Source organism: Canis aureus, chromosome 24, assembly GCF_053574225.1.
Source record: "Canis aureus isolate CA01 chromosome 24, VMU_Caureus_v.1.0, whole genome shotgun sequence".
NCBI classification, from domain to species: Eukaryota; Metazoa; Chordata; class Mammalia; order Carnivora; family Canidae; genus Canis; species Canis aureus.
Window position 1 is genome coordinate 52,294,829 of NC_135634.1, and position 14,152 is coordinate 52,308,980.

General features: G+C 52.6%; 1 protein-coding gene across 9 annotated transcripts in view; it reads left to right on the forward strand.

Annotated features, from left to right (window-relative positions):
- The window catches only part of FARP2 (FERM, ARH/RhoGEF and pleckstrin domain protein 2), a 95,682-nt gene that overhangs the window by 48,823 nt on the left and 32,707 nt on the right, over nt 1-14,152 (forward strand). For 8 of the 9 annotated variants that reach the window (XM_077869588.1, XM_077869586.1, XM_077869593.1 and 5 more), the window contains 5 exons: nt 3,886-4,033; nt 10,833-10,928; nt 12,597-12,760; nt 13,525-13,593; nt 14,032-14,089. In XM_077869588.1, the coding sequence (XP_077725714.1) occupies nt 3,886-4,033; nt 10,833-10,928; nt 12,597-12,760; nt 13,525-13,593; nt 14,032-14,089 (535 nt within the window). The remainder of the gene's footprint in view (nt 1-3,885; nt 4,034-10,832; nt 10,929-12,596; nt 12,761-13,524; nt 13,594-14,031; nt 14,090-14,152) is intronic. The other variant, XM_077869591.1, reaches the window with a different exon arrangement.

A 14,152-nucleotide genomic window follows, 5' to 3' on the forward strand; every position in this document is an offset into this window, starting at 1 on the left:
TCCATGCAGGGAGCCCGATGCGGGACTTGATCCCGGGACCCTGGGGTCACGCTCTGGCTGTAGGCGGCGCTAAACCACTGAGCCACCCGGGCTGCCCTTAGTGGTGGATTATTTTTTTTTTCTAATAATAAACTTATTTTTTATTGGTGTTCAGTTTGCCAACATACAGAATAAGACCCAGTGCTCGTCCCCTCAAGTGCCCCCCTCAGTGCCTGTCACCCAGTCACCCCCACCCCCTGCCCTCCTCCCCTTCCACTACCCCTAGTTCGTTTCCCAGAGTTAGGAGTCTTTCATGTTGTCTCCCTTTCTGATATTTCCTACCCATTTCCTCTCCCTTCCCTTCTATTCCCTTTCACTATTTTTTATATTCCCCAAATGAATGAGAAGATATAATGTTTGTCCTTCTCCGGTTGACTCATTTCACTCAGCATAATACCCTCCAGGTCCATCCACGTTGAAGCAAACGGTGGGTATTTGTCGTTTCTAATGGCTGAGGAATATTCCATTGTATGGTCAACTAATATTCGATAAAGGAGGAAATACTATCCACTGGAAGAAAGACAGTCTCTTCAATAAATGGATCTGGGAAAATTGGACATCCACATGCAGAAGAATGAAACTAGACCACTCCCTTGCACCAGACACAAAGGTAAACTCAAAATGGATGAAAGCGCTAAATGTGAGACAAGATTCCATCAAAATCCTGGAGGAGAACACAGGCAACACCCTTTTTGAATTTGGCCACAGTAACTTCTTGCAAATTCATCCACGAAGGCAAAAGAAACAAAAGCAAAAATGAACTGTTGTGACTTCATCAAGATAAGAAGGTTTTGCACAGCAAAGGATACAGTCAACAGAATTAAAAGACAACCTACAGAATGGGAGAAGAGATTTGCAAATGAAGTATCAGATAAAGGGCTAGTTTCCAAGATCTATAAAGAACTTATTAAACTCAACAGCAAAGAAACAAACAATCCAATCATAAAACGTGCAGGAGACATGAAGAGAAATCTCACAGAGGAAGACATAGACATGGCCAACACGCACATGAGAAAATGCTCCGCATCACTTGCCATCAGGGAAATACAGATCAAAACCACGATGAGATCCCACCTCACACCAGTGAGAATGGGGAAAATTAACAAGGCAGGAAACAACAGATGTTGGAGAGGATGCGGAGAAAAGGGAACCCTCTTGCACTGTTGGTGGGAATGTGAACTGGTGGATTATTAAAGAGAACGTGGTAGCTTCATTTTAACCAAGAGAACTTTCTTACATAGTGTGTGACACCTTCCTTGGGCCCCTGGAAGTGATCACACTTGTAGTCACTGAATCAGATATTGAAGAAATAGGTTTTTTTACTTTTATCACAGTTCTTTTGGATCTTTGAGATTGAAGAAAAAAATTTGAAAGCTGGCGTCTCAGTTCTTCGGGGCCGCTGTCTCCGAGCACCCCGGCAGGTGGCTTGTCGCCCACGACCTTGGTTTCTCACGGCCCTGGAGGGGGGACGCCCGCCCCGGAGGCCTGCTTCCTGCCTCACGGGTGGCATCTCTCCCTCTGTCCTCACAGGGCAGGAGCGTCGGGGAGCTCCCAGGAGCCTCTGCCAGGGCTCTGCGCAGCCCCCTTCCCACACCCTCCTCCCCCAACCGTCACCCTGGGGGTCAGGCTGCGCCTGGGAAGTTGGGAGGACACACGTTGAGCCTGTAACATCCGCCACACAGTTCACGTCGTCCTCACATGCACGACACACGCCAGCAGCTCCGACGTCCAGGCCCTCCCGAGCCCGCAGCCTGTCTGCCCGATGAGGTCTGGCTGGGGCTCCGGCGGTGGCCCGTCCTGCAGCCGCGAACCCATGGAATCAGGGCATCCCACTGGGCGGCAGCCTGGGCTCGGCTCTCCCCTTCGAAGGGAGAAACTGGAAGAAGGCGGGTGACAGGTGCAGGGCCAGCCCACAGCCACCGGGGCAAGTGGCCTTAGGCCTTAAGGCTCGGGAGTAATCCTCTTTGGCTCAGTGGAAGCCTGATGGAGGCCGTGGGCCCCCGCCCTCTGCCCTGCGGCCCGTGGTGGGCGGGGCGGCCCTGACCCAGCGGCTGCCCCCCCCCCATATCTCAGCCACTTGGCCACCCGCACCCTTCGTGGCCTCGTTCTCGGCGGTACGTGTGCCTGAGCGTTTTTCTGATCTGAAATTCCGCTTCCTCTCTGCTTCACACTTGCTTCTCTCGGGCGCTTTACCGCCAGAGTTGGAGGAGCCCAGCCGCACCTTCTGGACTTGGCTTAGGGATCGTTCCGCTACACGTCCAGTCCCCTTGTCGGCAAGTTCTGCCCCCCCCAAGACACGGACAGAAACACAAGGCAGCCCGATGTGCCGCTTCGTAAGAAGGATCAGCCCATCTCACTTTCCTCACTTCCGTCTGAGATCTCGCCAGAACGGCCTCTACCCTCCTCGCGTCTCCACGTTCTGTTCACGACGGTCTGGGGCTTCCCTGAGAAGAAAGGCTTCCCCTCTGCTCTCTTTCTTCCCAGGCCTCCGCGACTCCCCTTAGCTTCACCTCAGAACTCGCCCAGCCTCTGCCTGGCGCCCTCCTCCGAAGCTGCCGCAGTGGAGGCGTTAGGCGCGAGCAGGTCTTGGGGAACCTGGCCGCCTCGGTCAGTAGCCCACGCGACTCCTATCTCAGGGTCGGGAGTTCAAGCCCCACAGAGGGCACGGAGCCTACCAAGAATTTTAAAAAATAAAAGGAATAAGCAAATCTTCCCCATTAGGACACCATTGCACACACTGGGCATCCCTTCTTTTAAAGATTCTTGTATTTATTCATGAGAGACAGAGAGAGAGAGAGAGAGGCAGAGACATAGGCCGAGGGAGGAGCAGGCTCCCTGCAGGGAGCCCGACGTGGGACTCGATCCCAGGCCCTCGGGGTCACGGCCTGAGCCCAAGGCAGACGCTCACCCACGGAGCCCCTGGGCGTCCCTGGTATTCCCTCTTGATTTATAAAATGGAAGCTGATGTCGGGTGTCCCTTTCAAACTTAAAGTATGGAGATTTTAGGCCAAGAATAGAAACCATGGAAATGGCACGACCCAGACAGCCACGTTCCTTACAGATCCAAACACCGGGAGCCCCCCTGGGTGGCACGGCCGGATAAGCCTTGGACGCTTGGTACCGGCTCAGGTCATGATCTCAGGCACCCTCCACCCCCCACGGTGTGCTGCCCCCACCCAAGTCAGTCAATCTTAAAAAAAAGAAAAAAGAAAAAAAAAAAGATCCAGAAGCTGAGGTATCCGGAAGCAGGAGAAGGGCTGCTGCTGCTGGAGAACCCCAGGGGCCAGGCTCAGGCCTTGGGTGCGGGTGGGGGTGGGGGCCCTGACCAGAGCCCTCTCCCCTCGGGGCGTCCGTGCCCTGTCTGAGCAGCGCCCTCCTGGACGCTGGTCCGTGTGACACAGGTCACGGGCTCCTCCCTGGGAGCGGGGCTGGACTGTGGACTTGAGAAACGTGCTTATTCAGTTTCATGATTTTATCCTTATAAAAGTATGTTCTAGCGGTAGGAATTGTACATTATGAAATTTTTTTTATTAAAGTATGGAAATGGGTTGAATGAGATGCTAGCGTTTTCTGTGGGGCTTCCTGCATGTGATGTTTGCGACCGTGTCAGTATTTAGGATGAGGTGCTCGGCTGAGCATCCCGCGAATGCACACAAACCACCCTCCCCGTCAGGAAATGCAGCGCAGGACCAGCAGGACCGGAGGAAACGTGCGGGGCGCGGGTACGCTGCGCTTCTCGTGGGTGGAGAAGCCCACAGCGAGCAGTCCTGATAATTTTGCTCTGTTTTGGCTTTTTAAGACCCGAAGTTGCTTTCGGTGCTGTGACCATGCCGTCCTTTCTTACAGGGGCCAGACGCCTGCCGAGTCAGATTTCCAGGTGCTTGAAATTGCCCGGAAGTTGGAAATGTACGGCATCAGATTTCACCCAGCCTCGGACAGGGAGGGGGCCAGGATTAACCTGGCTGTCTCGCACATGGGCGTCCTCGTGTTCCAGGTAGGGAGGGCGGCGCGCCGCGACCTTACACGCAGGCTGAGCTTCGGTCCTGACGCGTGAGGTCTTGGACTTGGAGGAGGAACTCTGCGTATCGTCTGATCTCGCCTCACCCCGTGGAGCTGAGCGGTTGCTTCCTCTCCCCCGCCCCACTGCTGCAGGGCCCCTGCCCCCCGCCCCCGGGCACCTGGTCACCTGCCGTCTCCGCGTGGCAGCCCTGGACGTGCTGTGCCGCGAGGAGTCTGCGGTCGTCGTGTCAGCACACGAAATAGGGCCGAGTGGCAACTCTGAGGCTGAGGCGCGTGATGACCGTCAGAATGGTCTTCGGGAATCTGCGTTAGTTGTGTATGGAGGGGCAGATGGTTCCAGAAGGGGCCACTGTGTCCTGCCTGCAGGGAAGCGTGCGTGTGGCGTGGAAGGACTGAAGGCAGCTGCCAGAGCGCAGGCCCTCCGCACCCTAGAGATGCTGGAAGGGCTCGCCTCGCCCTCTTGCCCGGGCCCAGGGGCCCCCTTGCTGCTGCGGTTGCCCCTCCTGGGAGCCCCCCGGGCTGGCCCTTGCGAAGCTGTCGGGCCCCAGTTGCTTGTAGACGCCCTGCAAAGGCCTGCTCCGCGCTGACCGCCGCGGGCGGGGTGTCTGGGAGTCGGGGGCTGCGTTAGCGGCTCCTTCTGCTGTGAGCTGCCCTTAACCTGGGGTCGCCTGAGATGGCTCGCTGATCCAGGCCCCCATAGTCAAGCCACACGTGTCCTCTTTGTCTTTTCCTTTTTTTAACCCGGGCATCGGATTTCAATTGCCTATTGGGAAAGAAGGAATCTAATTCTGTAAACAGGATGTTGTTTGCGTTCTCCTCTACTGGGGGGGAGACCACATCAGGAGCACCCAGTGAGCTCATGGAGCCAGGGCCTCCCACACCTGCTCACTCCCATGACCACTCCTGTATCGTGCAGAGATAAAAATCACACATCCGTCCCAATCGGCTGGGTGATTTTTCCAGAAAAGGATAAATACTTATAACTGGAAGAGGTTAAAAGCAGGGATTGGAGACCTCAGATTAAACACAGTAGATGGTATTCATTTTTGCTCCTTCAAACCCCCACCAGTAGGACGATGAAGGAATTTTTTTTTTTTTTTAAGTTTAAACTAGTAAGAGCAAAGACTGGAGAAGGAAACCACAGAAGGCGAGTGTCAGCTACGTTTCAGGAGTTGGAAAACGGGCAGATGAGTGGGGAAGGCTGAAACCCCAGGGCCTGCTGGAAAGGGAGCGGGGGGCAGGCTGCTGTGTCCCCAGATGGGAATGTGGGGCAGCCCTGATGGCAACTGGGGCTGGAAACAGCCTGACTGCGTCCCGGAGGGGCAGGTACGGGACTCCCTGTCCTGGGGCTGCTCGGATGAGCGATGAAGTGCCCCGCTCAACGCGGAGGGCGAGGGAAAGCCTCTAACCTCCGTGTTGCCACGGGCCCTGCCTGTCTCTGCTCCCCTGGAGAGGTGGCCAGGCTGACCTCGTGGAGACAGGAGACTGTCCAGAAGTCCACCTGGCCTTACGGGAGCCCGGCAGGTGTGGACGTGGTGGCTCCCCCCAGCCCACATGGGGCCTCCAGCCAGCATTTCAGAGCCTTCTCCAGACTTCCTTTCAGAAACACTTTCAAACTCACAGCAAAGCTGTAGGACTGAGAACAGCACCTAGACCCCCCCTACCCCCGTGTGCCCTAACTAGATTGCACCCGTTACAGCATTTCACACACGCGCTTTGTGGTTGGTGCTTCCCTCTGGCCTGCTTCCTCACCCCCGCTCCGTGTGCACGCACAAGCACACGTGAACACGCAGGCGCACACAGGCCTTCTGAAGCATCTGAGGGTGAGTTGCAGACTCCAGAGCCCTTGACCCTGAAGGCGTGTATTGCTAAGACTGGAATACTCCTTACCCTTATCACGGAGGCAGCTGGTGCTTGGTCGTACTCTGGTCCTGTCAGCCAGCCAGGCGATGTCCTCCTTGCTGTTGTCCCAGTCTAGGACCGGACACGGCATTTAGCTGTCTCGCCTGTTGGGTCCTTGGAGCTGGAGCATTTCGTTTTTCCTCATCTTTTATGGCATTGACAGTGTTGAAGAGCACAGTCCTTTTTATTTTTAATAGGATGTTCTCCATGTGTGGTTTGTTGGCAGTTTTCCTGGGATTAGGTTCAGAGGACACACTCCCAGCTGGACTGCCACCCAGGTGGTGTCACGTCCTTGCGGGGTCACGATGGGGACACCATCCAGCCTCACTGGCGGTGTGAATTCTTGATTCCAGCTTTCTAGTTCTTACTAGTCTTAGTTACTATTCTTATTTATTATGGTTACTGGTTTTTCTCTTTCAGTCGGTAAGCAGTTGGTGAGAGACACCTTGAGACCTTACAGTTATCCTCTCACCAGGCTGCCCCTAGATTTCACACCCTCTGCACCAGATGGCCTCAGACTCATGCAGTCCTGGGGCCTCACTTTCAAACTCAGGCCGATAACCAAGGATCACCAGAAATTTGAGGAAATCTATCTCTTCAAGGACAGATACCAAAGTAGTGCTCAGAAGAAACAGCCTGTGCCAGGAATGGAAGGAATGCAGAAACAAACCGTATAGGATCCACAGGGGATTCCGTCTTTTATCTGTCCGACGGGCAAGACCCAGAAAAGTGCTTTTACACTGTGTCATGCTCGTGAGGTGTAGGGATCAGAAGTGTAAGATTTTTTGGTCTTATAATTTTAGATTTTAGCCCTATTTGTAGTAGTAAACTATTGGTAATTGACCACCAGGAGGCTGGCTCGTCCATATTCTGGAACATCAGGCAACTGTGCAGAGACTGGGGAGGCTTCCTGGGCCGTGGCGTGTGGAGCGCTCCGTCTGCTGCTGCTCGTGGGGCAAGAGGGAGGATCACACACTACCTAAGCCGTACAAAGTAAACAGGTGGCGCTTGGAGCCACTGGGGAGGCAGCTGCAGGGTTTGGCAGCGGGCGAGAGGGGGCTTTTCCCTGCTGGCTCACCCTGGCATCCTGCGCCTTTGAACCTCGCCGACGTATTACTGCCTTACATTTTCCGGAAAGCCTCACAGAAGAGAAAACCTGCATCTGTGAAACAGGAGACACAGGGAGGACAGGGGTGCTTGCAGATCTAGAAACGTGGTCGCAGAGAGGACCACGCTGGCGGGGGAGGCTGTCTGGAAGGTGAAGTGGAGGAAACCCTCCAGATCGAGGATTCACGTTGCGGGAGGCCCAGAGGCCACAGCCCAGAGCAGCGAGGAGACCGTTACAGAAATCACATGAGGAGCGTGTACGGAACTTAAGGCACGAGTGTCCATATGGGAAGTGTGTCCACATTCCTAGTACAGCCGACGAGCAGAGATCCCCGCGGGACACACCAGCAGGAAATGTCAGGATGGGGAGAGGCCCAGAGAGCTCCCAGGGCGAGAGCGAAGGAAACGGTACCGGGCTCGTCAGGGCCAACACCGGCAGCTATGAGACGATGAGGCGTGCAGTGGTGCAGACGAGAAAGGAAATCCTTCCCACCCGGGGCCCTTTGCCCCACCCAATGTGACTTCTGTGCAGAGAAAAGAAAATAATCCTCCAGATACACAATTTTTCAAAGGTTTGACTCCTGAGCACCCTGAAAAGCACACGCGCAGAGGAAAGAGCAGACCAGGAGCGGCGGGCAGGGAGCCCCCGTCAGCATGCGAGCAGCATGGGGAGAAGGGCTTCCTGGGTCACAGCCACTGAAGAGTTTTAAACCCTGTAGGGACAGGGCGCCCGCGAGGCCCAGCTGGTTGAGCGTCCGACTCTAGGTCTCAGCTCGGGTCTTGATCTTGGAAGGTCAGGAGCTCTGTGCTCAGTGCAGAGTCTGCTTGGGGTTCTCGCTCCCTCTCCTTCCGCCCCTCCCATTTGTGTGTGTGTGTGTGTGTGTGTGTGTGTGTGTGTTCCCTCCCTCTCTCCCTCTCTCTTTCTCTCTCTCTCTCGCTCTCAAAAATAAAAATTCTGCAGGGGGAGTTCGGGCTGAATTAGTGATAGGAACACGGAAAATTAAGTAAATGGAAGAGGTGCTTAGTGTCTCAGGGAGGGTTGACAATAAAGAAGCAAAATAGACTTATGATTCACCATGGCTCAACCTGTGAGAAGTACTCGAATGATCAATTATGTAAAAGCCAAATTCAATGGGGACCCCTGGGTGGCGCAGCGGTTTGACACCTGCCTTTGGCCCAGGGCGCGATCCTGGAGTCCCGGGATTGAGTCCCACGTCGGGCTCCCAGCATGGAGCCTGCTTCTCCCTCCTCCTGTGTCTCTGCCTCTCTCTTTCTCTCTATGTCTATCATAAATAAGTAAATAAATAAATCTTTAAAAAAAAAATTCAAAATTCAGCTACTGCAGAGGGGGTGTAGGAGGGCTCAGGAGGCCGAGTTCCAGCAGGGCCAGGGCTGCTGATGGGAGTTGCGGCAGGAGGGCCCGAATGGCTGGGTTTTGTCTCAAGCCCTCCTTGACGTGTATAATTACGCCATGGATTACTGGATAAAAGTTCAGATGAAAGCGGTAGCTCTGAGTGTTTACAGCCAGCCGTTCAGTTTTAAAAGTTGAAAAGCCGCAGTCTGTCAAGGTGGTACAGCCCAGGATCGCTCCAGCAGTCACCATCGGGTTTTTCTTTTGACTTACGACAATACTTAAAACTCTGGAATATAACATTTTTTTATTTTGACCGGAAGAGAAAGCGGAAAGGTAGCGGACCGGTGGAACCAGCACGTGAGACCTGTCAGCTGCCCCGCGTCTGTCTTGGGGGGACGCACGGTGTCTGCCTCGCGCGCAGCCCCTGCCCAGGCACCTAAACCATGTCTGGAGTTAAAGACAGTGGTGGGGAGGGACAGAGGCTTCTGTTCCCTTGTTGTTAGGTGTTTGGGTTTTTTTCGTTTTGCTTGCTTTTTTTTGAGAATATAGTTGAAAATTTGCCAGTATTTTAATTTGAGCAAAAATGAGAGTAAGATGTTCGCACAATATTTGGAAATCTGGGTGCTTCCGTCCTCACATAGACCCAAACATCGCTATCCGGGCTTGCGGGAACTGTTTTCACGGAGATGTGATTCGCAGGCGATAAAGTTCACCACTTTCCAGGATGCGTTCGCCTTTCTTAGCGTGTTTATGGAATCACGCAGCCATCAGCCTGCGTAACCCAGAGTGATTTTAACCTCCCACTGCCCACCCTGCGTCGGGCTCTCCTGCCACGCACCGCACCTAAACCAGGTCCTCACGCCGGGCCTCTTCCCGCGTCTGCAGAACCGGTCCACGTGCTGACACGTATCACGTCCTATCCCCTTCTAAGGTTGAAGGGTTTTTGGATTTTCTGAGGGGAAACTTCAATCCCTACCTTGCTGCTCTATCTCAAGTTTGCAGAGAAGAGTAAGCGATCATGGTGGTCAAGAGAAGGGGGAAAATACCAGGAAGGGGGTCTCAAGACACTGAGTTTTTGTTCTGAAACAACCCACAGCGTACAGGAAAGTACAGTACAAAGAACTCCTTCACCCGAGCCCTCCATCCAGATTTCGCCAGTTGTCCTAATCTTGTTTATTGCAAGAGATCTGATCTAAGATGAAGCACCATGCCCGATCATCTGCTCTCTCCAGTCTGGAACATTCTTCCTTTTTTCCCTGATTCTCATGATTACAGGCCGGCCAGTCTGTGATGACCATAATATGGGCTCATCGAGTACTTGCTGATGATCGGACCCTAGGCTGAGCTTCTTGGCCCAATCACAGGAGTGACGACGATCCTGGTACGGCCTGCGAGGTGGCCCATGGTGCCGTCTGTCCCGTTGCTGGCAGTGTCAGCACTGAATGGCATTTGACAAGCTGCTCTACTAAAGTTACTTGTTGTCTTTTGTGATTAATAAGCCTTTTGTGGAGAGACTTTGGGGCCCTGTAGAGGTCTGTACCTCACCCACCCGCCTGGTTGGATTACTCTGATGGCTGCCAAATGATGGTTTTTATAAATTCCATCTTTTGTGCTTCTGGAAGGGTTTTCTCTGCGTTTGCTTACTTCACATCACCGTGGACTCGTGGATTTGAATTCTAGTCGCATCAGAATTTGAATTACACAGTTCGGGTTATCATCCGACACTTGATAATGTGCTGCTGTCTTTGTCTTGATTGTGAGTTGCCCCACGTTGGCCCTCGGACGTCCCTCCGCGCAGGCTCTCGTGTCCGGTTGGCACATCCCTTCCCTAGAGCACTTATTTACTATCTTAGCAAGACATTCCAGGAACGGTTTGTGCCTTGCCCACTTCACCCCAAAGACCAAAGAGCCCTGGTCTTTCCATTGGAACGTCGTAATTAAAAGCCAAGACCCGGTACACTCAGTGTGCCCGTTGCTTCTTGGCGTGTCAGGAGTTCCCGCCGTCAGCTCCCTCGGGACGGCACAGCACGGCCCAGCCCGGCATCTCCCTCCCGGCAGTGAGAATCTGGCTCTGCTCCCGCCACTGCCTGGCCAGCACCATCGCTCTTTCCTGACCACCTCTGCAGAAATGGGGTTCGAGAAGTGTTTACTAGTGTCTACTATTGCACGGATAAAAAATAATTTGTAAGAAAGCCAAAGACATCAAGTCACCCTTCTAAAACAAGTAAATTCCTATGCTTAGTATTGACATCTCTAATTCAGAGTCATTCCAGATACAATCATAGAACGTCGGGGGCATTGCTGTGCCATCTGGCAAGGCTGTAATTTAAACGTTGTCTCTTGTATGAAAAGTATATGGGTGTGTGTCTGGATTACAAATGTGTCTGAGTGTCCATCTCTTGAATTTCAGGGCACCACCAAAATTAACACTTTCAACTGGTCCAGGGTCCGAAAACTCAGCTTCAAAAGGAAAAGGTTTCTCATCAAACTGCACCCAGAGGTCCGTGTAAGTATGATTTTGAGGACTTTCTGAATTCCAGGAGAATTTCTTCTGCTAGATAATGACTCGTTAATTATTTTATGAATCACTTCAGCATCATGCCCACAAGAATTTAAGGATGGGTTTGGAATTGGGCTGTGGAAGGGCCTCGGGTAACCTGCCAGCAGGCCTTGCTCCTGAGGGTGGGGCTGCACACACCACTCTTGGCCGGGCCAGCTTTCAGGTTCAGCAGGTCTGGGCTGAGAGAGAGAAGCTTGCAGGGGCTGCTAGAACAATCTGCCGATTGCAGCCTCTTGGTCGTCTAGGTGAGGAGGCTGAGACACGAGGTATTTCACTGTGATCCGAAGCCCTACAGCAGATTAGCGTCAGAGCTTCTGTCCAGAGTAAGGGACGTTCCCAGTATTCTCGTGCATTTAGAAACTGACCTTACGCTGGCTCCGATTGGAGAAGCCTTGATTCTCAGAAAATAAATACTCCTTCCTTTTGAGATTGTCAATCAATAAAATCATCATTATATGTGAATTTACTGAAAATGGGTAAAGGTGGAAAAAAGTAAATATCTATGCAGTCTGATAGGAAAAATCCAGTACTTGAAGCGATTCGAAGGTGTACAATTTCCAGTGCACAGAGGAGGTCAGGAACTGCGAGTGGATTAGCCGCACGGCTGCGGGAGGAGGCTGAGGGGCTGTCTGAGCGCAGACGGTGAGCGGTGGGCAGAGCGGCTCCACCTGAGCCTCGCAGCAGGTGCATGGGCTGCGTGTGCGTCTACTGTCTGTAGAAGCGTGAAAGGGTGGCTTGCCTCTTACTCAAGCATCTGTTGTAGGGGTGGAAGGAAAGTCTAAGGAATGCTAAAAACATACACAGAATGCGGGCAAAGGGCTGCTTTTTGCTGAGTGTGAGCACTGTTTCCGGGGCTGTTCCTACAAGCTCGGGATGGAGAGGACTCCGTGCGCAGCATGCCGGAGCAGCGTGGTGCTCGGGGCTCCAAGGGGCCACCACACCTGCCCGTGCAGAGCTGCAGCTTATATCCTGCGGCACTTAGATTTCAAAGACTGAGTATAGGAGTCCAGGTAGTATAGTGTCTCTGGAAGGTAATTCGGAAATATGTCACAAGGCTCAAAAATGTGCATTATTGGGGCACCTGGCTGGCTCTGTCGGAAAAGTGTGCGACTCTTGATCCTGGGGTCATGAGTTCGAGCCCCATGTTGGGGGTAGAGATTACTTAAATTTTTTTTTTTAATGTTCATAATTTAGGGTCAGTATAGCATTTCTAAGAATTTATCCTGAGCAATAACTGTGAGAGAGAACGCCATTGTGTCTTCAAGAGGACGCGTGTGAGCCTTTGAAACTGTGTGTCCTGGACACCAGAACACCCCCGGGACCCCACAGGGAGATGATTGAGCAGCAGCAGATATTCCCCGGCAGAGACGATGCCCTGGTTTGCAGGGTAGAGTGTGTCACAAGGATACACTTGGAAATGTCAGCAGTTGTGTGATCGTGGCTGACTGTGTTTTTCTGGTAATTTCTGCAGTGAATGTGTACATATCGTTTTCCTTCTCTTGAATGTAAATGGTGCCAGAAGTCTTTATGGATAAGTTTCAGAAGTAAAATGCTGAATGCTTCCTAAATTTTCTTCTTGAATTAGTTCCTTGAATCTTTGTGTTTTGTTTCTAGGGACCTTACCAGGACACGCTGGAGTTCTTGTTGGGCAGTAGAGATGAATGTAAGAACTTCTGGAAGATCTGTGTGGAGTACCACACCTTCTTTAGGCTCTTCGATCAACCTAAGGCCAAAGCTAAAGCCGTCTTCTTCAGCAGGGGCTCGTCCTTCAGATACAGGTGGGGCAGCCCTGCACGCCGGGCGGGGCGCTGGGGGCTTTGTGGGACTGACGCTGTAGCGTTCTTGTCAGGAAACAGGGCTGTGAAATGTGTCCGAGAATTGCACGCAGAAGGCAGCTAGCAGGACTGGCGGAAGCACATCAAGTGAATCCGTGGGGAAATGGCTTTGATTAAAAACTGAAGAGATTTAGTTACGCTTACTACAAAGTGTAGCTTTAAAACGTATGTGCGGGGATCCCTGGGTGGCGCAGCGGTTTGGCGCCTGCCTTTGGCCCAGGGCGCGATCCTGGAGACCCGGGATCGAATCCCACGTCGGGCTCCCGGTGCATGGAGCCTGCTTCTCCCTCTGCCTGTGTCTCTGCCTCTCTCTCTCTCTCTCTGTGTGACTATCATAAATAAATAAAAATTTAAAAAAATAAAAAATAAAAAAAAAATAAAACGTATGTGCGTGTGGGCAGCCCGGGGGGGCCCAGCGGGTTAGCGCCGCCTGCAGCCCAGGGCGTGACCCGGGGGCGCCGGGATCGAGTCCCACGTCGGGCTCCCTGCGTGGAGCCTGCTTCTCCCTCTGCCTGTGCCTCGGCCTCTCTCTCTCTCTCTCTCTCTCTCTGTCTCTCATGAATAAATTTTAAAAATCTTTTTAAAAAAATAAATAAAATGTATGTGTGAACTTTGAGGGTCAGCAAGTGTTACCTTGTCTTTGTGGAAGATTAATGCTGTGAATCTCAATTGGTTCTTTTCTCTAAAATCCGAACCTTTATTCACAGTGGAAGAACTCAGAAACAGCTGGTGGATTACGTCAGGGACAGTGGGGTGAAGAGAGTTCCATATGAAAGGTAAGCCCCGTGGTCTTCATGCTGCAAGATATATGCTTTAAAAATCAGTATTTTATATACTTTAGCCTTTATTTGAACAGAAATCATCTCACACACAAAGACATGTATTTTGACACTTGAGTCCTGTTTCTCTTCTCTTCCAACAATCACGGATGAACATCCTGGTAGTGCGTGCGGGCACGGGTCCTCTCGCATGTGAGCCTTTGCTCAGTGTGGTTGGTTTTCACTCTGGAAATTCATGTTGTTCCTTTGCGGGTGAGATTTCTCTTCGGTGTGGGGGGCAGTTGTACTTCTTCTGCGACATCCATTTTCTGTTTGAGTCCCTGCCTGTTTCCGGCCGGACAGCCTGAGGCGTGTTCTGAGAACGTTGCCCTGCCCCGCAGGCCCCGGGAGCCGGCACGTCGGCGTGGTGGCTCACACTTTGTTCTCTGTTTGCAGAAGACACAGCAAGACGCGGGCGTCTCTTCGTGCTCTGACTGCAGACTTGCCAAGGCAGGTTAGTGCTTCCGGTCGAAACACACATGACATTAATCACCTGCTCTTTGGGAAGATAAGCTGG